A 26,795-nucleotide genomic window follows, 5' to 3' on the forward strand; every position below is an offset into this window, starting at 1 on the left:
TTTTTTGTGTTTTTCATTTTTATTTTTTTTTCCTTGCATAATACAAATTATTTTTGACAAAACAGAGCCGATGCCACAATGCCCTTACACGTAAGTAAGGAATATAGTCAGTAACTTGCCGCAGCCTCCGTCCTAGCGGACATCTGAGCTGTAGCGGTGTATGGTTCCGCACAGCTGGAGTAAACTGTAAACCATTCAGCAGTCAGTTGGCGGAGCGTCGCACCCCTGTATCCTCTCCTGGGGGTCACACTGTTGTGATGAAAGCAATAGCACAAAACAGTCTCTCGTTGATTCCAGCTTCTAGTTAGCAGTGACTGGAATTAGCGCAGCCGCTACTATCCGTCTCTCGCTGAGCATAAAGTTGAAAGTGGCACAGGCGTTGGGCTGTGGGGTGTATAGAACAGTCCTGTTATCTGCAATCTATTAAAGTTATACTATATCTATAGAACTGTATATCACAAACCTTTTATGTTATTACACAGAAATATATATATATATATATATATATATATATATATTTTCATATTCATTCTACCAATAGGACTGAGAGCATCTTGGTCGTACCCAGTTGCGATTCTCTGTAATCATTCACAGTAGTCCTTGATCCAGTGACACGTGCCATTCCATACAGGTGTCATATTTGTCACAAGCCAATTAACCAACCAGCATGCATTTGGGAGCCCATGTACAACATACAAACTCTGGCTATATGGGGACATAACTGGAATTGAACCTGTGACCTCACTGATGAATTTAATAAATTGGGTAATATATTTTGCATAGCTACAAACACAACATTGCCCACATACACTGAAAATTACGAGAGTACCCGCAGCTCTTATACATCGATGTCTGCACAAAACCATGTATATTCATTCTGTAAATGATCTGTATATTACTAATGTAGCATTCAAAAAAGCATATCGCAGTAATTGCTGGGATGATTTGCTTCTTGTCTGAGTAATGTTAGGCAGGCATTAAGGGTCCTGGTGTAAACACAATACTGTGCTAAAATGAGTATACACATGACAACATACTGTACATACCTAAAGAAAAGTTATATCTCCTTCATCCACTAGGGGACACTGGAGCATATAGACAATGGGGTATAGACGGTGGATAACTGGAGCCTGGCACTCAATTGTAAAAAGCAAATTTATGTAATTAGCATCAGTGTAAGCACCATCAGCTGCCTGTGATACTGCGTTTATTAGTCTGACCCTGGGAACGGTTTGCTGCTGCCGTCAGTACGTCTGTTGACGCGTTTGCAATTCCTGCAATATGTTTTGCATATATTGCGACTACTGTGTTAGCCGATATCTAGGTACGATCACGAAAACCAGACTTGGCTCGTGCGCAACTTGTGTATGGCTGTGTACACATTCGGAGTGTGACGAGAATCGCTCATTGCACGATAATTCGCATTTGCAAGTGATGCTGAATGAGGTTCTTAGTGCATACCGGTGATGAAGAAGCTGATAATTAAGAACGCCATGCCGAGAATAATAAGCATATATCGCAATTGAAATGCGATAATTAGTACATATGTGATAAATGTATTTATTTGAAGATGTGCAAATTTTCAAGTGAAGATTTTATTATGGGAAATAAGCTTGGCGCAGTGGTGAAATAAGCCTGAATGGCATAGGGGTCTCTTATACCCCTTTCACATCACACAAATAACCCGGTATCAACCTGTTATATTGCCGAGTCGATGTGTGGTGTGAAAGGGTCAGTTCCGAATTCCCGGGTCGCCTGACACGGTAATTCAACCCTTTTCCAATTCCCGGGTGCGACCTGGCATTAGTGATCTGAAAGCGGTATTAGGAGAGGTCTATCTAATTCATGACATTGTTTTGTGGTGTCATTTGTCTATTTAGACCACCTCAGTGATGTCACTGGTTCAACCATGTTCTCACGCATATTGGTGAAGCCCCCAAAATGGCTGACTCCAAGCAGTCGAGCTGGTTCTACACAGAATATCAGATCTATCTAGCACAAAATGCTGCAGAACATTAAATACTCACCGTGTCCTGAACCTCAACAGCTATGCCTTTCTGCCTCATGAGCCGCAACAGGGTGGGGTCCAGCCTCTCAACGCGGTCTCCCGTCCCCACAACCAGGATCTCTGCCGTAAGAAAAACAATTGATTCTACGTCTGTCAGGCCTCCGAGAATGAAACGCTAACACACAGACTATATGAGGCCCTCACATCTTACAGTCATGCATGAGAAGATCTTGCTGTCATGTGTAGGAGGCGCCATTTTACCTCACAACAAAATGGAGGCTGACCTCTCTCTTCCTATTAGAAATGAGCACAGTAATGGAAGAGAGGACATTTCGTGCGGAAGAGATAATTAATGGAATGGATCTAGGGTAAAGGTTAGTGGACCTTAGTCAATTCCCTCAAAAAGGGGCAAATAACTAATGGCGCTGGGACACGATGTATCCTAGCACGTTTGTGTTTTGCTCTGGTCTCTGTTATGTCTTTCATTCTGTCAGGATAGTCTGTTCTCTCTCTCTTTTTCTTCCTGGCTCTGCCTGGGGCTTAGTTAAAATGAACTGAGTGTCCTTACTCCTGAACCATATGAGGTATGGGTGCGGGAGCCCAGCTTCAGATCAATTAAGGTCTTAAAGTGCCAGGCTCCAACCACCACCATCTATACCCCAGATTTTACAGTAAGTACAAGAAGTCTGCCTGCAATAACACCACTGTATCTAGTACAGCAGGTAAATGGAATGGAAATAAACAGCTGGACCTGGAAAGCCATGTTACTCTTCTCTAATACTCTTTCATTGTGACCCAGGAAATTGCTGAGTTTATCAACCTGGCAAATTCCCAGGTCTCAGCCCCGACCCATACACGTGCAAAAACCCGGGATTTTCATGTCAGTGGAAAAAGGGTGTAAAGTAATATATTGCTGTTACCTATTTTGGGAACCAGCATGCGAAACAAGGATAAACTTTCATAGGAGATGTCTTTATAGGAGCACACCTGCAAACAGAAACAGAGAATTACTGAGCCTTGAATATATTTTTACTGACCACTAACATTTTAACTGGGAGATCATGAAGAACTGTGGACACCATTCCAGTACTAAAAATATAGGCAACATCAACTCAATCTTATAATGACTGTTGCTTGGCAACCACAGGCGGATGCCAAGCTAGGAGAAACAAGTTATAAAATGCAGCAAGTGACTTTGTGTTCGTATGGTCACACAGAACCACTTTCTCTAATAAAAACATTCAACATTTCTTTTGTTAATTCATTTTTATAGAATGCTACTGTATGCAATAAGTGACACACCTACGGCTAAGGAAGGGGTGCGTTAATCAAGTCTTCTCGTTGGAACCAATCAGTTCGTAGCTCTCATTCATCTAGTGCACTCTATAAAACAGCTAGAAGCTGATTGGTAACAGTTGGTGGGTTACATATGGGCCTCCAGTACTTGGGGTACTGGTGGTCCCAGCAGGTGAGAGAAGCAAGCTGTGCGAGCACCCTAGAAATGGACAATGTTTAATACTGAAGTACCAGTCGGTGCACTAGATGACACGGGGCCTAATTCAGACCTGATCGTAGCCCTGCAAAATGTATCAGGACTATGATCAGGCACACAGACCTGCAGGGGGACGCCCAGCACGGGGCTAGCCCACCCCGCATGTCATGCCTGACCCCCGCAGAAGTACAAAAGCAACGCACAGCGGCGATGCTTTTGTACTTTAGGAGTAGCGCCCTTCCAATGCAGCGCCTGCACGCTGCTTGGGAGCTACTCGTCGCTGCCTGAGTCGCAGCGGCTGCGTGTAACGTCCTGCAGCCGTTGCGGCCCATCCCCCGCATGGGCCGGACTACACCCACAAAACGGTGGCCAAACGCCGCCCCCGCCCGCCCAGCGAACGCCTCTGCCTGTCAATCAGGCAGAGGTGATCGTTAGGCTACGGCAGCCGTCGGCTGTCAGCCATGCGCCGGCGCACTGCGGCGCCGGCGCATGCACACTTCTGATCGCTGCGCTGCAAAGAATGGCAGCGTGCGATCAAGTCAGAATGACCCCCATGGTCCTTATCAGGACAGAATGACCCCCATGGTCCTTACTGCGATCAGGTCAGAATGACCCCCATGGTCCTTACTGCGATCAGGTCAGAATGACCCCCATGGTCCTTATCAGGTCAGAATGACCCCCATGGTCCTTACTGCGATCAGGTCAGAATGACCCCCATGGTCCTTACTGCGATCAGGTCAGAATGACCCCCATGGTCCTTACTTCTGCTTAGCACACACTGGAATATGTAAATGTGGGTGACACAGGAAGTATTGGGCAGGTGACACAGGAAGTATTGGGCAGGTGACACAGGAAGTATTGGGCAGCTGCCACACTCACATTCCAGTGCAGGATGCTCCAATGTATCACGGCGCAGGGCCCAATCACCCGGTTTCCACTGATGATAAAACCCTGACGGCTGTAGCTCTCGACAAACAGCACATCAGGAGTGTCCTTCTCGATGCGCGTCACCGTGGTCTTCTCGTACAGCTCATCCCCTGTCGGCCACAAGCGATGGGACCTTTTCTGCTGCCTAGAAGCAGGGCAACGTTATTTTAAGGAGGATTTCAATATTCAGGCTCAATGCATATAGACATATGGAGGGTGGGGACACCTTGGACTGCACACCTTTATTCCAAACATAATGAGAGGTGCACACTCTATAATAAGCACTGCTAATCAGAATAATTATAATAAACTACAATCTAACACAGAGCAAAATTCAGGTGCTAACCATAATTTTTGGACCCCAAAAAATAGGATTTTAATTACCTACCGGTAAATCCTTTTCTCGTAGTCCATAAGGAATATTGGGGAGACTTAGGCCCTCATTCCGAGTTGTTCGCTCGGTATTTTTCATCGCATCGCAGTGAAAATCCGCTTAGTACGCATGCGCAATGTTCGCACTGCGACTGCGCCAAGTAACTTTACTATGAAGAAAGTATTTTTACTCACGGCTTTTTCTTCGCTCCGGCGATCGTAATGTGATTGACAGGAAATGGGTGTTACTGGGCGGATACACGGCGTTTCAGGGGCGTGTGGCTGAAAACGCTACCGTTTCCGGAAAAAACGCAGGAGTGGCCGGGGAAACGGTGGGAGTGCCTGGGCGAACGCTGGGTGTGTTTGTGACGTCAACCAGGAACGACAAGCACTGAAATGATCGCACAGGCAGAGTAAGTCTGGAGCTACTCAAACTGCTAACTCGTTTGTAATCGCAATATTGCGCGTACGTCGGTCGCAATTTTAAGAAGCTAAGATTCACTCCCAGTAGGCGGCGGCTTAGCGTGTGTAACTCTGCTACATTCGCCTTGCGAGCGAACAACTCGGAATGAGGGCCTTAGTACGATGGGGTATAGACGAGGTCCAAAGGAGCCGGTGCACTTTAAATTTCTTCACTGGGTGTGCTGGCTCCTCCCCTCTTTGCCCCCTCCCACAACCAGTTATAGGCAAAACAGTGCCCGAAGGAGAAAGGACATATATGACAGAAGGAACATGATAACAAAGGGTGGTGAGATTTATACACCAGCACACCATTAACCTAAAACAACCAGCAACGGCCAGTAACAAAACAGCAACAGCTGGACAGGTAACCATATAAGACAACCTGAAGAAAAGTCAATGCACTGAGGGCGCCCAATATTTCTTATGGACTACAAGAAAAGGATTTACCGGTAGGTAATTAAAATCATATTTTCTCTAGCATCCATAAGGGATATTGGGGGAATCTAGTACGATGGGGAGGTCCCAAAGCTTCCAGAATGGGCGGGAATGTGAGGAGACTTCTGCAGCACCACCTGTCCAAACTGGGTATCTTCTTTGGCCAGGGTATCAAACCTGTAGAACTTCACAAAGGTGGTCTTCACCGACCAGGTACCTGCTCGGCATAGTTGTAAGGCCGAGACTCCACGGGCAGCCGCCCAGGAAGACCCCACTGGTCTTGTAGAGTGGGCCTTCAGAGACTGGAACAGGTAGGGCTGCAGACACTGGCCTGTTGGATAGTAAGCCTAAGCCAACGAGCAATGGACTGCTTTGAAGTAGGGCAACCCTTTTTCTGTGCATCGTATAGCATGAACAAGGAATCAGTCTTTCTGTTTCGAGCCGTTCTCTCGACATAGATCTTCAAGTCTCGCACAGCATCCAATGCCTCCAGAGGAGCAGAAGAAGCCAGAACCTGACGGAACCACAATAGGTTGATTCAAGTGGAACTCAGAGACAACCTTCGGCAGGAACTGCTAACTAGTCCGGAGCTCCACTCTGTCCCCGTAAAAGATCAAGTAGGGACTTTCTCTTTCATCCACTAGGGGACACTGGAGTCCTATACAGTAGGGGTGTGAAGCCTTGAACCGGAGGTGTGGCACAATCTAAAATTAGCATTGTCTGCACAGCCGGCTCCTCCCCCTTCACATCCCTCCTCCCTCAGTTTGAAAAATTGTGCTGGAGGCACAATACATGGAGCACTGAGCTCCTGACAAAAAAGCAAGAAGGGGCTGCGTAACCCTAATAAAGGGGGAACAAGGCTACCTAAGTTTCATAGAGACAAAGATCCCTATTGAAGGGACCTGCATCTCTCCACAGGAGATCCTCCATAAAATAGTGAGTACTGGTACAAACTTAGACTAGGGTCTTCAAGTTAGTAAAAGTTTTTTTTTTCCTTTTTTTTTTCCCCTCACTCTCTCTCTTAAACTTGCGGTGCTGTTTTAAAACTCCCTTTTATACAGAGGGAGGCATGGGCAGACTGACAGTGGCCGGCGCGTGGGAGCCCCAGTGCAGCAGCGGGACTCAGCCTGGTTTCCCGGTGAGCAAGGGGGAAGGCAGAGCGGCGCGCTGCACAGTACAGACAGGCGCCGCTACGGAAGACAAACCCGTCGCGCGCGGCAGCCGGCGGGTCCGGGGCGCGCGGCACAGCACTGGAGGTAGATTAAGTTCCCACGGACAGGCGCTGCTACGGGAGACGGACCCGTCGCGCGCGCCAGCCGGCGGGTCCGGAGCGCACTGCAGGGCTCGGCACGCACAAGAGACCAGCAGCACATAGAGAATCCCGCAGAGCAATGAGGCGCAGAGTTAAGATTTAAAGGTAATGGACTTACATTTAGTGGGGGCCATATTTTTTTTTCCGTTTTGGCGCCAGGCTGAGGTGAGGGATGGGTCCTCCTCAGAGGCGTAACTAGGGTAGGGCGAGTTAGGCACGTGCCCTGGGCGCCCTGGCAGGCCCAGGACAGGGGGGCGCCGCCGGCGTCCAGGGCATCATGCCCCACTCGCCCTGTTAACCCTAAATGTGAGGGGAGGAGAAAGCGCAGCGTTTCTCCCTCCCCTCACCGCCGCTGGGAGCACTAGCAGCGCTGCCGTGTCCGGTCTCCGGCGCTAGCCAATCAGGGCTTGCGGACCGGCTCCTGATTGGCTGCCGGTCCGCGAGCTCTGATTGGCTAGCGAACCGGCGCCAGACAGCCGCCGGCGTCCGGAGACCTGGAGCAGCGAGGGAAAGGAGAGGCGCTGCGCTGCGCTCTCCTCCCCTCACAGGTGAGTGACGGGGCACGGGGGTCCGGCGGCGGCACGGGGGTGGCCTGGCACTGTGGGGCATTGTATCCAGCACTGTGGGGCATGTAACTGGCACTGTGGGGCATTGTATCCAGCACTGTGGGGCACTGTATCCGGCACTGTGGGGCACTGTATCCGGCACTGTGGGGCACTGTATCCGGCACTGTGGGGCACTGTATCCGGCACTGTGGGGCACTGTATCCGGCACTGTGGGGCACTGTAACTGGCACTGTGGGGCACTGTAACTGGCACTGTGGGGCACTGTAACTGGCACTGTGGGGCACTGTAACTGGCACTGTGGGGCACTGTAACTGGCACTGTGGGGCAATGTATCCGGCACTGTGGGGCAATGTATCCGGCACTGAGTGGGGCATTGTATCCGGCACTGAGTGGGGCATTGTATCCGGCACTGAGTGGGGCATTGTATCCGGCACTGAGTGGGGCATGTATCTGGCACCATGGGGCAATGTAACTGGCACTGTGGGCCATTTTCAGTGGCCACACCCCTTCTGGAGCGTAGCCACACCCCTTCTTGAGTGTGGCAACGCCCATTTTTGGCGCACGCGCCTTAGGCGCGCACACATGCTTCTTTTAGTTTTTTTTTTTTTTTTAAGGGGGGGGGGGCGCCATTTTCCATCTTGCCCTGGGCTTCAAAAACCCTAGTTACGCCTCTGGTCCTCCTCCCCCCTCCCCTGCAGTAGTGTACATAGGGGAAGGTTTATTAATAAAGGAAATAGCTCCCCCTGCTGCTCGGCCTGGATAGTGCATGTATTCAGATAATAGAGAGAGAGTTAGGTAACAGCTCCCTCTGCTGGTGAAATGTATATATACACAACATATGAGGATCTCCTGAAAAATAATAAAAATTTACAAATTATATTTTCAAGGGACGTCTGTTTCAAAGATCCCGGAGAAAATACACGGAAGCAAGCCAACTCTAACATCATAGCTGATTTACAGTTGGGGTGTGAGGGTTGCGAGTCGGCTGGTGTTTTATTTTATTTTTATTTTTTGGCCTGTTCCTTTTCTAGAGAAAGAGAGGACGAGTAATTCCAGCCGGATCCAATACCTTCGCTTCCGTCATCTCCCAGTCTTTCTCTTCCTAGTTTAAAGGGTGAAAGCGCTGCGTAGTACCCGACTAAGGGGTTTTAAAAAGAAAAACAACATGTCTAAGGCTACCAAGACCTCAAAGACCTGCTATGTTTGTACGAAATGTAACAAGAAGAGACGTTTTTTGTTCGGTTAAGAGTTCTTGGCCGCTGTTTGATATGTTGTACGGTTCGGTTCCTCGCCATATGCTATAGTGTCATGTCCTATTCTCTCAGTCACATTTTTTCAAACTGAGGGAGGAGGGATGTGAAGGGGGAGCATCTGAAGATGTGATCCGGACCACTTGCTCTGGAGATCCAATTGAAATGTTCTGTCATGGAACCTTCCATATTGGATCGCCTCGTATGAGGCTACCATCTTACGCAAAGATGGATGGATATTCGAGCAGGTCGGAGAACCATGCGGACCATCTCTTAAACGTGTTCTCGCTTTGTCCTCTGGGAGGAACACTTTCTCGACAACAGTATCCAGCAACATCCCCAGGAACAGGAGCCGCTGAGTCGGCTCCAGGTGGGACTTCTGTAAATTGAGAATCCACCCATGGTGTGATAGAAGTTGGATAGTGCAGTCGATATGGAGCAATAAAAGCTCCCTGGATCTTGCTTTTATCAGTAGATCGTCCAGGTAAGGGAAAACATTGACCCCCTGGACCCGGAGCTGGAACATCATCTCCGCCAATACCTTCGTGAACACCCTTGGAGCTGTGGACAGGCCGTAGGGCAGCACCTGGAACTGGTAGTGATCGTCCAGTAGGGCAAAGTAGGTGGGCAAAATGGAATATGGAGATAGGCGTCCTTGATATCCAAGGAGGCCATGAATTCCTGTTCTTCCAGCCCCCAAAATCACTGCTCGCAAGAATTCCATCTTGAACTTGAAAACCTTTAGGTAAGGGTTCAAGGATTTTAGATTCAAAATGGGCCTTACCGAACAGTCCGGTTTCGGTACCACAAACAGATTGGAGTAATAACCCTTTCCCTGTTGTTTTATTGGCACTGGAACAATGTCTTGGGACTGGACCAACTTTTAGGATGGCCTGTTGCAGTGTAACTCGTGTATCCTCCAAAGCTGGTAAGCTTGATTTGAAAAATCGGTGGGGAGGAGCACAGTCGAACTCCCGCTTGTAGCCCTGAGAAATTAGATCCCGTACCCAGGCATCATGGCAGGATCCTTCCCAGATGCGGGTGAAGTGACGCAGCCGAGCCTCCACCTCGAGATCCCCTCGGGGCAGGTGGGCACCGTCATGCTGAGGCCTTGGTGGACGCTGAATCGGTGCTCTGATCCGGAGAACCGGCGATCGCTTGTTTTCTTGTCTTACCTCTGGTGTCTCTAGCCGCATTGGAGGCACCTCTGGCCCTAGAACGGAATCTGTTAGACTGAAAGGACTGAACAGACGGCCCCGGGTAGGTACGCCTAGCAGGCAGGTCCCCAGAGGGGAGAAACGTGTATTTCCCCGCAGTAACTTTAGAAATCCACGTATCCAACTCAATTCCGAAGAGCCATTCCCCAGTAAAGGGGAGAGACTCCACACTGCACTTGGACTCCATGTCCGCTATTCACAGACGCAACCACAAGGCCCTGCGCGACAACAATGCCATGGCGGAGGTCCTAGCATTAATATTGCCCATCTCCTTGAGAGAGTCATACAGGACGCGAGCAGTGTCCTGAATGTACCTTAGGAGAGTCACCGTACTAACCAGGGGCATATCCCCAGAGAGGCCCTCCTGAATCTGAGTAGCCCACGTATGAATGGCATGGGTCATCCAGCAACCTGCTATGAGCAGCCTTTGTGATACACCCGCTGCAGTGTAGATAGACTTCAGCGTAGTCTCTATTTTTCTGTTCCCACGGCCTTTTTAGATAGGCGAGTGACTGATACGTCGACAGCCGGGGGTTCTTCCCAGAATTTCCCGCCTTCAGGAGCAAATGGGAAAGTGTGCAAAAACCTTTTTGACACTTGGTATTTTTTATCTGGATTATTCCAGGCTAACTTAAATAGATCATCTAACTCTGCAGAATCAGGGAAAGTGACTGCTTATTCTGTGTAAAGAAGGATGACTGCTGTGTCGCAGCATCCCCTAGAGGAACTAGAATGAGGGGTTCAATACCCTGGGCAGAAGGCGAATCCCCACTAGTGGGACCCAAGTCCTCCCCGTCCTCCTGTACCTCTTCATCTGAATCTAAGAGTAAAGCGGGCAACCCACGTTTCTGTGGTCCCGAGAAAGGGGGGGGGGGGGGGGGGGGCTGTGAAGTATCTGCCCTGGCAGCGAGGTCTGCAACAGCCTGCTGCAGTAGCTGAGTTTTTTGTGCATTAGCAGTGAGTTGAGATGACACATCAGATATCAGTTTTAATGGCACCTAACCAGGAAGGCTCATGACACAACCCCCCAGCCCCCTCACTGAGTTGTGAAGATTGGCTGCATTATTCACAGGATACAGAATCAGATGTTGAGGGAGAGAATCTGATGTGACACACATTGCATAATTTGTGTTTTACCATGGTCACAGTAAATCACACTGACATACACATACACACAGACAAGTAATTAATTAACAAGCCTGTCTTTACTGTATGTGAGAGGGGGGGACAAAAGGAAGGGACCAGCACGCCCCATCTACACACCCCCAGTGAGGCTGCAAGCTAATATTACAAGGTGAAACACCTATGATTACTGTCCTATACAGGACACAGATTGTTCTCAATAGCAGCTCTCCCCCCTCTGCTACACCCCTGTACCAGTTTTCTAGCGTTTCCTGAGAGTCTGGGGGAGCTGTGTGTGTCTGCTGCTGCAGCTGTAAGCAGAGGAAGTCGCCAAAACGCTGCTGGTCCCGCTCCGAGGTAGCTCGGCCCCTCCAATGGAACCGCAGCTACAGTGTTTTTTTATACTGGCAATGTCTCCCAAACAGCTTAAAAGCCTTACACAAGTGCTAGTTTAAGCCACCGCTAGCCAGTGTACACAGGGGGCTATAGCGGGTCCCCCCCAGGAGGGTCCCATATGCCTCCCCTGCGTGTCAGCCGCACCTTGAACTGTGGGACCTCCCTAGCGGGTCCCCCGGTTTGTACTTCCCACCTTCAGGGGTGTGCGGCGGACTGCAATTATGACTGCCAAGGCGCAGTGCCCCATTGTACAACAATCTCTGACACTTTGCAAGGTCGGTGACCGCGCCCCCCCCCCCCCCCCCCCCTTCCCCTAACTCCCACAGTGCAGGTATGCTGTTGCGCAGCACAGTGTAGACAGACGGCAGAAAACCGGTGTACTTAAAAACCTCACAGATTTATTCATAAAAGCATCAAGAACATGGATACAGCAACAGAACGTCCCACAGTCAGAGGATGATCGTCACGGCATTTAACTTCAACGCGTTTCAAGGATTTCTTTCCCCTTTGTCAAGACAACGGGGAAAGAAATCCTTGAAACGCGTTGAAGTTAAATGCCGTGACGATCATCCTCTGACTGTGGGACGTTCTGTTGCTGTATCCATGTTCTTGATGCTTTTATGAATAAATCTGTGAGGTTTTTAAGTACACCGGTTTTCTGCCTTCTGTCTACACTGTGCGGGGGACTAAAAGAAACCTTTCAGTGCACGCGAGACTGAAAGTCAATGTAAGTGTGATTCCTACAGTGTTTTTGTCTTTGACACGAACTACAGTCACTGTCTATGGGTGTAAAAAAGATACCTTTATAGGAACGCGGGATTGAATTTAAATGTAAGTGTCTTTTCAATAACGTGGGACCGTTTGAAGACATAACTGGATGAAGCTACATGTTTTCTGGATTCTCCAGTTATGAATGTTTTAAACTAAATTATTAAAACAATCACAGCGCTAGTTTTTTATCGTTTTGTGTGTATAGATATATGTTTTTGGAATTTTAGAGGGTTATTCCATAGATCAAAAACCAGCAGCGCAAGGCTACAGACACTCTATTCCCTATGCTGTTGCGCAAACAGCATACCAAAAATAATAAATTTTTTAAAAGAAACTGAAGAAAACTCTGGAGCTCCAGTGTGCATCCTTTTTCTAAAATTGCCTGTGGGAGGGGGCATAGAGGGGAGGAGCCAGCACACCCAGTTGAATAAATTTAAAGTGCACCGGCTCCTTTGGACCCCGTCTATACCCCATCGTACTAGATTCCCCCAATATCCCTTATGGATGCTAGAGAAAATATGGGCACACCTGGTCGTTGGTTAGTTGGCCCATATTTTTGAGACAAAAATTATGCTAAGCACCTCCATTTTGCTCTGTGTTAGATTGCAGTTTATTATAATTATTCTGATTAGCAGTGCTTAGTACTGTTGAGTGTGCATCTGCATTTTCTTTTGTCACTTTATACAAAGTCTGGTCTGCTTCTGCAGCCATAATTTCACTGGGTAGGAGAGATGTAACCTTTGTGCCTCATGTATCAGCGATGTCACAAGTTTCTGGTTAACTGAAGACTGATTTGAGGAGAAGTAATAATACAACTTATACTTTGGCTGTGGAGAGCGTAGAGCAGTGATTTTCAACCTTTTTTTACTCGCGGCACACCGAAATATATTTTCAAATTGCCAAGGCACACCACCAGCTCCCCACAGAAAAAAAACAAAAAACACACATTGGCCCTCATAGTAAAAAAAAAAAAAATCCACACATACATGGGCCTACACAGAAAAAAACAATCACATTGCTCCCTACATAAATCCTATTGCTCCCCACATAAATTATTCACATTGTCCCCCCCATAAATCCTTATTCTCCCCAAATAAATCCTATTGTTCCCCACAGGAGAAAAAGAACCTCCAAATATTATCCCCTATCAGTCAACTGTCCTCCGCCCTGTCCCTCAGTGGCGGGGATTGTTCATAGTGGAGTGCTGCGAATACTGAGCAGTGGGCGGTCGGGCAGGTGTGGATGTGGGTGGGCAAGGAAAGCGGTGTATGCAGTCAGAAACTGGAAGATGTGTATGTAGGCGGGTGGGCTGGTTGGGTGGTGAGAAGCGGCGGCCATGACCTATGATATCACACCGCCGCGTCTTCAAGGCATACGTCACGGCCGGAGCATGACTGATCCTCTAAGAAGAGCCCGGATCAACAGTTCACCCTGAAGGTTCAGGAAGCTGCTCTGGCTCTGGGGCACACCTTGCAACTGGTCGCGGCACACTAGTGTGCCACGGCACACTGGTTGAAAAAGCCTGGCGTAGAGGTTCTACAGAAAGCAATGAATTGTAGTGGGGAGGGTGTTTTGTCACATGCCATTTAATAAAGTTTTGTTTGTTTCGATATGTCTGCAAGCGAACAGGATGTGGTCTTTAGAAAACATGCTACGATGTTCCACGAAAATTCACTTAGAAAGTTTTGGTCAAATTTGATTTGAGAACCTTTATGCGCATTCCTCTCCAACACACGACATGTTCTAATTCTAACTGAGATCGTGTATTGCCCCAGCGTAGCAGTTCTGCAGCGTTTTCTGAATGGCTCATCCATATACCATGGTGTTCTGTATACTGAACGCTCCGGCAACTAAGTTACAAGTTCTGATCGTACATGATGAAACTAATGTGGATGATAATTTAGAATTTAGTGTTTTCCTTTGACCTGTCACATCTCGGTCTGACTTACCATGGGAGTGCTGCTATTGCTGGCGCACATCTTGCCCAGCGCGTAGGTGACTTGCGCAGCAGAGGAAGTCCAAGTGCAACTAAAGGAATCATGGGGGCGGCTGGAAGAAATCCTGCAGAAACAAGGTACACCGTTATTCCCCAGCTAGTGATATCCTACACTCTCATCGGTCTGTGCTCAGGAAGAGGCTGCTGCAGCAATACGCAGTACTGGTGGCGGATAAAGGAAGAATGCGTAGTATACAGTGCTGTGTATATGGTCAGCCTTCTCATACAGGTGAATAACCTGTGGGTGTGGATCCCTAATTTTACCCCATGCTTGGTGGGACATAATGCAAAAGAAGGTACCGCCTCTTTTGGCGTGCCCTAAATGCTAACATGAGGTTCTCGATTGAAAATATTTATGATTACGGACGACAATATTGGACAATATCATCCACGGACAGCGCTCTTGGGTTAGAGCGTCTGTATATTATCTAAGCACCCTACAGGGCTACAAACTAGAGATATAAAACAATACAACTTCCAACAATACAACGTTCTGATATGGAAGGTACTAGGAGTCTAAGAGATGTAGGCAAACCCGACAGTTTACGTACAACTCCAATGTGCATAGGTCCAAGCCAGGTCAGACCCGGGACTTACCCCGTTCCCATTACGGTGCGGACTTAGGATATTCCCCTGGTCGGTGCCGTTCACACTTCACAGTTGCAGTGTCGGCGCTTGGAGATGGCGTCATCATCTCCTATCGGGAGGGTGTCTGTCACATTTGTCACCAGGGAGATGGGTGGAGAGAGATCACAGCCTCCACGTATGAAGCGGGGATCGGATAAAAACCGGAACGGTCCATACTATACGGGGAGGCTGTGAGACACCCAATCACATGGTCCCAGGTTGGATGACCCGGGTTACCTGTTTACACTACCCCATAACCAGGATCCTTCCCAAGTCCAACCCTGCAAGCTGCCCAGGTTGGACTCTCGGGTCACTGGATCTGGGGGGGGGGTTTCCTAGGGTGCCGTTTCCACTGAGCAATAACCGGGGTTTTTATGGCAGTGGAAAAGGGGGTATAATAAGCAAGAAAAGGGTAAGCACAGGAGGGGAGAGGGCCCTGCCTGTGAGAGCTTACATTGTGAAGGGGAGGGACAGTATGGCACCTGCAATAGCCCCGTACTAGGGGGGTCATTCCGAGTTGTTCGCTCGTTATATTTTTCTCGCAACGGAGCGATTAGTCGCTAATGCGCATGCGCAATGTCCGCAGTGCGACTGCGCCAAGTAAATTTGCTATGCAGTTAGGTATTTTACTCACGGCATTACAAGGTTTTTTCTTCGTTCTGGTGATCGTAATGTGATTGACAGGAAGTGGGCGTTTTATGGGTGTGTGCGAAAAAACGCTACCGTTTCTGGGAAAAACGCGGGAGTAGCTGGAGAAACGGGGGAGTGTTTGTGACGTAAAACCAGGAACGAAACTGACTGAACTGATCGCAGATGCCAAGTAAGTCTGGAGCTACTCAGAAATTGCTAAGAAGTGTCTATTCGCAATTTTGCTAATCTTTCGTCCGCAATTTTGATAAGCTAAGATTCACTCCCAGTAGGCGGCGGCTTAGCGTGTGCAATGCTGCTAAAAGCAGCTTGCGAGCGAACAACTCGGAATGAGGGCCCAGGTGCAGAATCTCCATCAGTGTACGGCCTCCAATGTGAGCGATTACACGTATGTGCACACAGACGCTTCAGCGTCTGACCTATAACAAGCACAGAAGACAGACCATCTCTGCGCGTCTGAACAGCCACTCCCAGTCACCGGCCATGCGCGCCCAACGCATTTCTGCATGCGTGCACCTGAAATTGCGACTCTGTACACACACAATCGGATTGTAGACACGTGCACCGTAAAATAAAGAATCCCACAATTACGTCAGACATGGACGTAACATCTCACCTCATTCTGTACAGGGCACCATGCAACCCGATATCTATCACCTCTACAGAGTGGAAGCAGCAACAGTGCCTCATGCCGCAGTGATGAGGTCCAAGGCTGGCAGTGCAATGAGTGAGGAAGTGATGGGCACCCTGCATAATGCCATGGGTGCCTCTGCTGGCAGGGAATATATTTAAACATGCCATGCAGCCCAGCTAACATGCCAAGCAAGGTGCACACGTGCCAAAGAGCTTGCAATCTAATGGATAATAATAAGAATTTACTCACCGGTAATTCTATTTCTCGTAGTCCGTAGTGGATGCTGGGAACACCGTAAGGACCATGGGGAATAGCGGGCTCCGAAGGAGGCTGGGCACTCTAGAAAGATCTTAGACTACCTGGTGTGCACTGGCTCCTCCCACTATGACCCTCCTCCAAGCCTCAGTTAGGATACTGTGCCCGGACGAGCGTACACAATAAGGAAGGATTTTGAATCCCGGGTAAGACTCATACCAGCCACACCAATCACACCGTACAACTCGTGATATGAAACCCAGTTAACAGTATGAAACAACAGAGCCTCTCAACAGATGGCTCAACAATAACCCGATTTAGTTAACTAACTATGTACAAGTATTGCAGATAAACCGCACTTGGGATGGGCGCCCAGCATCCACTACGGACTACGAGAAATAGAATTACCGGTGAGTAAATTCTTATTTTCTCTGACGTCCTAGTGGATGCTGGGAACTCCGTAAGGACCATGGGGATTATACCAAAGCTCCCAAACGGGCGGGAGAGTGCGGATGACTCTGCAACACCGAATGAGAGAACTCCAGGTCCTCCTCAGCCAGGGTATCAAATTTATAGAATTTTGCAAATGTGTTTGCCCCTGACCAAGTAGCAGCTCGGCAAAATTGTAAAGCCGAGACCCCTCGGGCAGCCGCCCAAGATGAGCCCACCTTCCTTGTGGAATGGGCATTGACAGATTTTGGCTGTGGCAGGCCTGCCACAGAATGTGCAAGCTGAATTGTATTACAAATCCAACGAGCAATAGTCTGCTTAGAAGCAGGAGCACCCAGCTTGTTGGGTGCATATAGGATAAACAGCGAGGCAGATTTTCTGACTCTAGCCGTTCTGGAAACATATTTTCAGTGCCCTGACAACGTCTAGCAACTTGGAGTCCTCCAAGTCCCTAGTAGCCGCAGGCACCACAATAGGCTGGTTCAGGTGAAACGCTGACACCACCTTTGGGAGAAACTGGGGACGAGTCCTCAATTCTGCCCTATCCATATGGAAAATCAGATAAGGGCTTTTACAGGACAAAGCCGCCAATTCTGATACTCGCCTGGCAGAAGCCAAGGCCAAGAACATAACCACCTTCCACGTGAGATATTTCAGATCCACGGTTTTTAGTGGTTCAAACCAATGTGATTTTAAGAAACTCAACACCACGTTGAGATCCCAAGGTGCCACAGGGGGCACAAACGGGGGCTGAATATGCAGCACTCCTTTAACAAATGTCTGAACTTCAGGTACTGAAGCTAGTTCTTTTTGAAAGAAAATCGACAGAGCCGAGATCTGTACCTTAATGGAGCCCAGTTTTAGGCCCATATTTACTCCTGCTTGCAGGAAATGCAGAAATCGACCTAGTTGAAATTCCTCCGTTGGGGCCTTTTCGGCCTCACACCATGCAACATACTTCCGCCATATGCGGTGATAATGAGTTGCTGTGACCTCTTTCCTGGCTTTAATAAGCGTAGGAATGACTTCCTCCGGAATGCCCTTTTCCTTCAGGATCCGGCGTTCAACCGCCATGCCGTCAAACGCAGCCGCGGTAAGTCTTGGAACAGACAGGGCCCCTGCTGTAGCAGGTCTTGTCTGAGCGGCAGAGACCACGGGTCCTCTGAGATCATCTCTTGAAGTTCCGGGTACCACGCTCGTCTTGGCCAATCCGGAACCACGAGAATTGTGTTTACTCCTCGCTTTCTTATTATTCTCAATACCTTTGGTATGAGAGGTAGAGGAGGGAACACATAAACTGACCGGTACACCCACGGTGTCATTAGAGCGTCCACAGCTATCGCCTGAGGGTCTCTTGACCTGGCGCAATACCTCTCTAGTTTTTTGTTTAGGCGGGACGCCATCATGTCCACCTGTGGACGACCCCATTGATTTACAATCATTTGGAAGACTTCTGGATGAAGTCCCCACTCTCCCGGGTGGAGGTCGTGCCTGCTGATAAAGTCTGCTTCCCAGTTGTCCACTACCGGGATGAACACTGCTGACAGTGCTAGTACATGATTCTCCGCCCATCGGAGAATTCTTGTGGCTTCTGCCATTGCCATCCTGCTTCTTGTGCCGCCCTGTCGATTCACATGGGCGACTGCCGTGATGTTGTCTGACTGGATCAGCACCGGCTGGTGTAGGAGCAGGGATTTTGCTTGACTTAGGGCATTGTAAATGGCCCTTAGTTCCAGAATATTTATGTGAAGGGCAGTCTCCTGACTTGACCATAGTCCTTGGAAGTTTCTTCCCTTTGTGACTCCCCCCCCAGCCTCGTAGGCTGGCATCCGTGGTCACCAGGACCCAGTCCTGTATGCCGAATCTGCGGCCCTCCAGAAGATGAGCACTCTGCAGCCACCACAGAAGAGACACCCTGGTTCTTGGGGACAGGGTTATCAAGCGATGCATCTGAAGATGCGATCCGGACCACTTGTCCAACAGGTCCCACTGAAAAATTCTGGCATGGAACCTGCCGAATGGAATTGCTTCGTAAGAAGCTACCATCTTTCCCAGGACCCGCGTGCAGTGATGCACAGATACCTGTTTTGGTTTTAGGAGGTCTCTGACTAGAGAAGACAACTCCCTGGCTTTCTCCTCCGGGAGAAACACTTTTTTCTGGACTGTGTCCAGAATCATTCCCAGGAACATTAGACGTGTCGTGGGGACCAGCTGTGACTTTGGGATATTCAGAATCCAGCCGTGCTGGCGCAGCACTTCCTGAGATAGTGCTACTCCCACTAACAACTGTTCCTTGGATCGTGCCTTTATTAGGAGATCGTCCAAGTATGGGATAATTAAAACTCCCTTTTTTCGAAGGAGTATCATCATTTCCGCCATAACCTTGGTAAATACCCTCGGTGCCGTGGAGAGTCCAAACGGCAGCGTCTGGAATTGGTAATGGCAATCCTGTACCACAAATCTGAGGTACTCCTGGTGAGGATGGTAAATGGGGACATGCAGGTAAGCATCCTTGATGTCCAGGGATACCATGTAATCGCCCTCGTCCAGGCTTGCAATAACCACCCTGAGCGATTCCATCTTGAACTTGAATTTTTTTATGTATGTGTTCAAGGATTTCAAATTTAAAATGGGTCTCACCGAACCGTCCGGTTTCGGCACCACAAATAGTGTGGAATAGTAACCCCGGCCTTGTTGAAGTAGGGGTACCCTGATTATCACCTGCTGGGAATACAGCTTGTGAATCGCTGCTAGCACCGCCTCCCTGTCTGAGGGAGCAATCGGCAAGGCAGATTTTAGGAACCGGTGGGGTGGAGCCGCCTCGAATTCCAGCTTGTATCCCTGAGATACTATTTGAAGGATCCAGGGATCCACCTGTGAGCGAGCCCACTGATCGCTGAAATTCATGAGGCGGGCCCCCACCGTACCTGGCTCCGCCTGTGGAGCCCCACCGTCATGCGGCGGACTTGGAAGAGGAAGCGGGGGAGGACTTTTGTTCCTGGGAACCTGCTGTTTGCTGCAGCCTTTTTCCCCTACCTCTGCCTCTAGACAGAAAAGACCCTCCTTTTCCCCGCTTGTTTTTCTGGGTCCGAAAGGACTGAACCTGATAAAATGGCGCCTTCTTAGGCTGTGAGGGGACATGGGGTAAAAATGCTGACTTCCCAGACGTTGCTGTGGAAACTAGGTCGGAGAGACCATCCCCAAATAATTCCTCCCCTTTATAAGGCAAAACTTCCATGTGCCTTTTGGAATCTGCATCTCCAGTCCACTGGCGAGTCCATAAGCATCTCCTAGCAGAGATGGATAATGCACTTACTTTAGATGCCAGCCGGCAGATTTCCCTCTGTGCATCTCTCATGTATAAGACTGAGTCTTTGATATGGTCAATTGTTAGCAGAATCGTGTCTCTGTCGAATGTGTCAATATTTTCTGACAGTTTATCTGACCACGCAGCGGCAGCACTGCACATCCATGCTGACGCAATAGCTGGTCTAAGTATAATGCCTGAGTGTGTATATACAGACTTCAGGATCGCCTCCTGCTTTCTATCAGCAGGTTCCTTAAGGGCGGCCGTATCCTGGGACGGTAGTGCCACCTTTTTAGACAAACGTGTGAGCGCTTTATCCACCCTAGGGGGTGTTTCCCAACGTAACCTATCCTCTGGCGGGAAAGGGAACGCCATTAGTATCTTCTTAGGAATTACCAATTTCTTATCAGGGGAAGCCCACGCTTCTTCACACACTTCATTTAATTCATCTGACGGGGGAAAAACTACAGGTAGTTTTTTCTCCCCAAACATAATACCCTTTTTTGTGGTACCTGGATGTAAATCAGAAATATTTAACACCTCTTTCATTGCCTCAATCATGCAGTGAATGGCCTTAACGGGCATTAAATTTGACTCATCGTCGTCGACACTGGTGTCAGTATCCGTGTCGACATCTACTTGTGCCATCTGAGATAGCGGGCGTTTCAGAGCCCCTGATGACTTTTGAGACACCTGGACAGGCACGAGCTGAAGACTCGGCTGTCCCACAGTCGGCATGTCATCAAATTTTTTATGTAAGGAGTCTATACGTGCACTCATTTCCTGCCATAAACTCATCCACTCAGGTGTCTGCCCCCCAGGGGGTGACATCCCTGCTAAAGGCATCTGCTCCCCCTCCACATCATTATCCTCCTCAAACATGTCGACACAGCCGTACCGACACACTCCACACACACAGGGAATGCTCAAACAGAGGACAGGACCCACAAAAAGCCCTTTGGGGGGACAGAGTAAGAGTATGCCAGCACACACCAGAGCGCTATATATATACAGGGACTAACTGAGTTATGTCCCTAATAGCTGCTTTTCAATAAAATATATATACTGCCAAATTTAATGCCCCCCCTCTCTTTTCCCTCTTACTGGTACTGTAGATTGCAGGGAAGAGCCAGGGAGCTTCCTTCCAGCAGGAGCTGTGAGGGAAAAATGGCGCCAGTGTGCTAAGGAGATAGGCTCCGCCCCTTTTTCGCGGCCTATTCTCCCGCTTTTTATGGAATTCTGGCAGGGGTATTTACCTCATATATAGCCCCTGGGGCTATATATTGAGGTATTTTAGCCAGCCAAGGTGTTTTTATTGCTGCCTCAGGGCGCCCCCCCCCCAGCGCCCTGCACCCTCAGTGACCGGAGTGTGAAGTGTGTGAGAGGAGCAATGGCGCACAGCTGCAGTGCTGTGCGCTACCTTGGTGAAGACAGAGTCTTCATGCCGCCGATTTTCCGGACCATCTTCTTGCTTCTGGCTCTGTAAGGGGGACGGCGGCGCGGCTCCGGGACCGAACATCAAGGCTGGGCCTGCGGTCGATCCCTCTGGAGCTAATGGTGTCCAGTAGCCTAAGAAGCCCAATCCGGCTGCAAGCAGGCGAGTTCGCTTCTTCTCCCCTTAGTCCCTCGCTGCAGTGAGCCTGTTGCCAGCAGGTCTCACTGAAAATAAAAAAAATCTAAGACTATTACTTTCTAAGAGCTCAGGAGAGCCCCTAGTGTGCATCCAACCTCGGCCGGGCACGAAATCTAACTGAGGCTTGGAGGAGGGTCATAGTGGGAGGAGCCAGTGCACACCAGGTAGTCTAAGATCTTTCTAGAGTGCCCAGCCTCCTTCGGAGCCCGCTATTCCCCATGGTCCTTACGGAGTTCCCAGCATCCACTAGGACGTCAGAGAAATTAACATTAACCAAGCACAGCTCATGCATGCAACATAATAACGCACATGGATTCAGAGAGCATATTAGGTCACTGCTGCAGCACACAGATCTAACATATGACAACACTACTGAATGCTGGTGGGGTATCATACCTATAGGTGGGACAGGAACATCCTCAGGCTAGCAGAGCATTTGTCCTTGTACACACAGCATGGCAGCCAGAGCCTGACACTTACCATAGAAAGCAAGCAGCTGCTGCAGATAATCCCATGCAGCATTTGTCAACTCCTATCGCTCTCTTGTGGCCGGGAAGCGCACTGCACGCCCTAGAAGCCAGTTCACTATTCTATATCTATATACACAGCTTGCAGTACATAGTACATACTGTATGCAGCAGCTTCTTTCACTTTCAGTATCATGATAGGTGACTCCCTAATTGCACTTTACCCCAATTATGTATCTGGTATATTCTTGAAAAAAATATATATCAGAGATATAAACATTCAAATGGGATAATTTCCCTGCGTTGGTTATAAGGCACAATAGATCCCCATGGCTACATGCATTTTCTAATAAGATTTATCACGGCCACTTGAGAGTATATGGGGGTAATTCCAAGTTGATCGCAGCAGGAATTTTGTCAGCAGTTGGGCAAAACCATGTGCACTGCAGGGGAGGCAGATATAACGTGCAGAAAGAGTTAGATTTGGGTGGGTTATTTTATTTGGGTGGTCTTTAGTATGCCGACTGACGGGATCCCGGCGCACAGTATACCGTCGCCAGAATCCCGACAGCCGGCATACCGACACTTATTCTCCCTCGTGGGGATCCACGACCCCCCTGGAAGGAGAATTAAATAGTGTGGCGCGTGTAGCGCGCCACCGTGCCCGTAGCGTGGCGAGCGCAGCGAGCCCGCAAGGGGCTCATTTGCGCTCGCCACACTGTCGGTAAGCCGGCGGTCGGGCTCTCAGCGCCGGTATGCTGGTCGCCGGGAGCCCAGCCGCCGACATACCATACTGAACTTATTTTATTTCTGTGCAGGGTAAATACTGGCTGCTTTATTTTTACACTGCAAATTAGATTGCAGATTGAACACACCCCACCCAAATCTAACTCTCTCTGCACATGTTAAATCTGCCTCCCCTGCAGTGCACATGGTTTTGCCCAACTGCTAACAAAATTCCTGCTGCGATCAATTTGGAATTACCCCCTATATACAGTATGTGTGCCAGACTATGGGGGTAATTCCAAGTTGATCGCAGCAGGAATTTTTTTAGCAGTTGGGCAAAACCATGTGCACTGCAGGGGAGCAGATATAACATGTACAGAGAGAGTTAGATTTGGGTGGGTTATTTTATTTCTGTGCTGGGTAAATACTGGCTGCCTTATTTTTACACTGCAAATTAGATTGCAGATTGAACACACCCCACCCAAATCTAACTCTCTCTGCACATGTTAAATCTGCCCCCCTGCAGTGCATATGGTTTTGCCCAACTGCTAACAAAATTCCTGCTGTGATCAACTTGGAATTACCCCCTATAACAGCTTGGGGGCTCGTTTATATTTGGATATAAGTACATTTTATGACACGCCTCTCAGGCAGTATACGTCCAGTCTAGGGATAGCCTTCGGACTGTGGTTACCTTGATGGTGATATAAATCATTGGTGGTAACTAACTGTGGGGGTCATTCCGACCTGATCACATGCTAGGTTTTTTCGCTGCGGTGCGATCAGGTCTAAACTGCACAAGCGTATGCACCGCAATGTGCATGCATGTTGTACGGGTACAATGCGGATCGTAGCTGAGCGATGGATTTATCGAAGAATCCATTCGCACGGCCATTCGCAAGGAGAGTGACAGGAAGAGGGCGTTTGTGGGTGGCAACTGACCGTTTTCTGGGAGTGTTTGGAAAAACGCAGGCGTGTCCAAGCGTTTGCAGGGCGGGTGCCTGACGTCAAATCCAGACACGAACAGGCTGAAGTGATCACAGCGGCTGAGTAAGTTCAGGGCAACTCAGAAACTGCACAAAAGTTTTTTGTACCGCTCAGCTGCACATGCGATCGCACACTTGCAAAGCGAAAATACACTCCCCTATGGGCGGTGACTATCTGATCGCAGCGCTGCAAAAAGTAGCTAGCGAGCGATCAACTCGGAATGACCCCCTATGTGGTAATGTGCCATCGATGGTTTGAACGGCGGACATGCGGCTTCATTGTCAGGCCAGTGAGGGGGGGGGCCTCTAGATCAGCATCCCGGCACCTCTGCACGTGTGTAAAAGCCGGAGGCGATGCATGGTGGATGACTGACAGCTGAGCCTGTCAAGTCCGCTATAGAGCACAAGTCCCCTACAGAGCACAAGTCAACTATAGAGCACAAGTCCATTACAGAGCACAAGTCCATTACAGAGCACAAGTCCATTACAGAGCACAAGTCCACTACAGAGCACAAGTCCGCTATAGAGCACAAGTCAGCTATAGAGCACAAGTCCACTACAGAGCACAAGTCCATTACAGAGCACAAGTCCGCTATAGAGCACAAGTCAGCTATAGAGCACAAGTCCACTACAGAGCACAAGTCCGCTATAGAGAACAAGTCAGCTATAGAGCACAAGTCCACTACAGAGCACAAGTCCATTACAGAGCACAAGTCCACTACAGAGCACAAGTCCGCTATAGAGCACAAGTCCGCTATAGAGCACAAGTCAGCTATAGAGCACAAGTCCATTACAGAGCACAAGTCCACTACAGAGCACAAGTCCGCTATAGAGCACAAGTCCGCTATAGAGCACAAGTCCGCTATAGAGCACAAGTCCGCTACAGAGCACAAGTCAGCTACAGAGCACAAGACCATTACAGAGCACAAGTCCGCTAGAGAGACCAAGTCCACTACAGAGCACAAGTCAGCTATAGAGCACAAGTCAGCTATAGAGCACAAGTCCACTATAGAGTACAAGTCCATTACAGAGCACAAGTCAGCTAAAGAGCACAAGTCCACTACAGAGCACAAGTCCATTACAGAGCACAAGTCAGCTATAGAGCACAAGTCAGCTATAGAGCACAAGTCCACTACAGAGCACAATTCCACTATAGAGCACAAGTCAGCTATAGAGCACAAGTCCACTACAGAGCACAAGTCCGCTATAGAGCACAAGTCCCTTACAGCGCACAAGTCCACTATAGAGCACAAGTCCACTACAGAGCACAAGTCCGCTATAGAGCACAAGTCAGCTATAGAGCACAAGTCAGCTATAGAGCACAAGTCCACTACAGAACACAAGTCCGCTATAGAGAACAAGTCAGCTATAGAGCACAAGTCCACTACAGAGCACAAGTCCATTACAGAGCACAAGTCCACTACAGAGCACAAGTCCGCTATAGAGCACAAGTCAGCTATAGAGCACAAGTCCATTACAGAGCACAAGTCCACTACAGAGCACAAGTCCGCTATAGAGCACAAGTCCGCTACAGAGCACAAGACCATTGCAGAGCACAAGTCCGCTAGAGAGACCAAGTCCACTACAGAGCACAAGTCAGCTATAGAGCACAAGTCAGCTATAGAGCACAAGTCCACTATAGAGTACAAGTCCATTACAGAGCACAAGTCAGCTAAAGAGCACAATTCCACTATAGAGCACAAGTCCACTACAGAGCACAAGTCCATTACAGAGCACAAGTCAGCTATAGAGCACAAGTCAGCTATAGAGCACAAGTCCACTACAGAGCACAATTCCACTATAGAGCACAAGTCAGCTATAGAGCACAAGTCCACTACAGAGCACAAGTCCACTACAGAGCACAAGTCAGCTATAGAGCACAAGTCAGCTATAGAGCACAAGTCCGCTATAGAGCACAAGTCCATTACAGCGCACAAGTCAGCTATAGAGCACAAGTCCATTACAGCGCACAAGTCAGCTATAGAGAACAAGTCCACTACAGAGCACAAGTCAGCTATAGAGCACAAGTCCATTACAGAGTACAAGTCCGCTATAGAGAACAAGTCCGCTACAGAGCACAAGTCCACTATAGAGCACAAGTCAGCTATAGAGCACAAGTCCCTTACAGCGCACAAGTCTGCTATAGAGCACAAGTCCACTACAGAGCACAAGTCAGCTACAGAGCACAAGACCATTACAGAGCACAAGTCCACTATAGAGCACAAGTCAGCTATAGAGCACAAGTCCATTACAGCGCACAAGTCCGCTATAGAGCACAAGTCCGCTACAGAGCACAAGTCAGCTACAGAGCACAAGACCATTACAGAGCACAAGTTCGCTAGAGAGACCAAGTCCACTACAGAGCACAAGTCAGCTATAGAGCACAAGTCAGCTATAGAGCACAAGTCCGCTATAGAGTACAAGTCCATTACAGAGCACAAGTCAGCTAAAGAGCACAATTCCACTATAGAGCACAAGTCCACTACAGAGCACAAGTCCATTACAGAGCACAAGTCAGCTATAGAGCACAAGTCAGCTATAGAGCACAAGTCCACTACAGAGCACAAGTCCACTACAGAGCACAAGTCCACTATAGAGCACAAGTCAGCTATAGAGCACAAGTCCACTACAGAGCACAAGTCAGCTATAGAGCACAAGTCCGCTATAGAGCACAAGTCCATTACAGCGCACAAGTCAGCTATAGAGCACAAGTCCATTACAGCGCACAAGTCAGCT

The 26,795-nt window shown here is 48.8% G+C and overlaps 1 protein-coding gene across 1 annotated transcript; it reads right to left on the bottom strand.

The window, feature by feature from the left end:
- Positions 1 to 22,381, bottom strand: NDUFAF3 (NADH:ubiquinone oxidoreductase complex assembly factor 3). Its single transcript, XM_063941128.1, has 6 exons — positions 22,277 to 22,381; positions 14,280 to 14,391; positions 4,380 to 4,572; positions 2,929 to 2,995; positions 2,028 to 2,128; positions 1 to 384 (listed from the first exon to the last, which is right to left on the bottom strand). Exons 2-6 carry the CDS (start codon positions 14,369 to 14,371, stop codon positions 301 to 303), a joined length of 537 nt encoding a protein of 178 aa, XP_063797198.1. The 5' UTR covers positions 14,372 to 14,391; positions 22,277 to 22,381; the 3' UTR covers positions 1 to 300.
- Between the last annotated feature and the right edge of the window lie 4,414 nt (positions 22,382 to 26,795).

This window comes from Pseudophryne corroboree, chromosome 9, assembly GCF_028390025.1.
Source record: "Pseudophryne corroboree isolate aPseCor3 chromosome 9, aPseCor3.hap2, whole genome shotgun sequence".
Lineage (NCBI taxonomy): Eukaryota > Metazoa > Chordata > Amphibia > Anura > Myobatrachidae > Pseudophryne > Pseudophryne corroboree.

What these genes read in the sequence shown, in the direction of transcription:
- NDUFAF3 (XM_063941128.1), bottom strand. Translation starts at nt 14,371, where the DNA reads ATGATTCCTTTAGTTGCACTTGGACTTCCTCTGCTGCGCAAGTCACCT. An exon ending in GCAATAGCAGCACTCCCATG is followed by an intron (nt 4,573 to 14,279) that starts GTAAGTCAGACC and finishes CCCTGCTTCTAG; the next exon opens with GCAGCAGAAAAGGTCCCATC. An exon ending in CATGCTGGTTCCCAAAATAG is followed by an intron (nt 2,129 to 2,928) that starts GTAACAGCAATA and finishes TTCTTACGGCAG; the next exon opens with AGATCCTGGTTGTGGGGACG.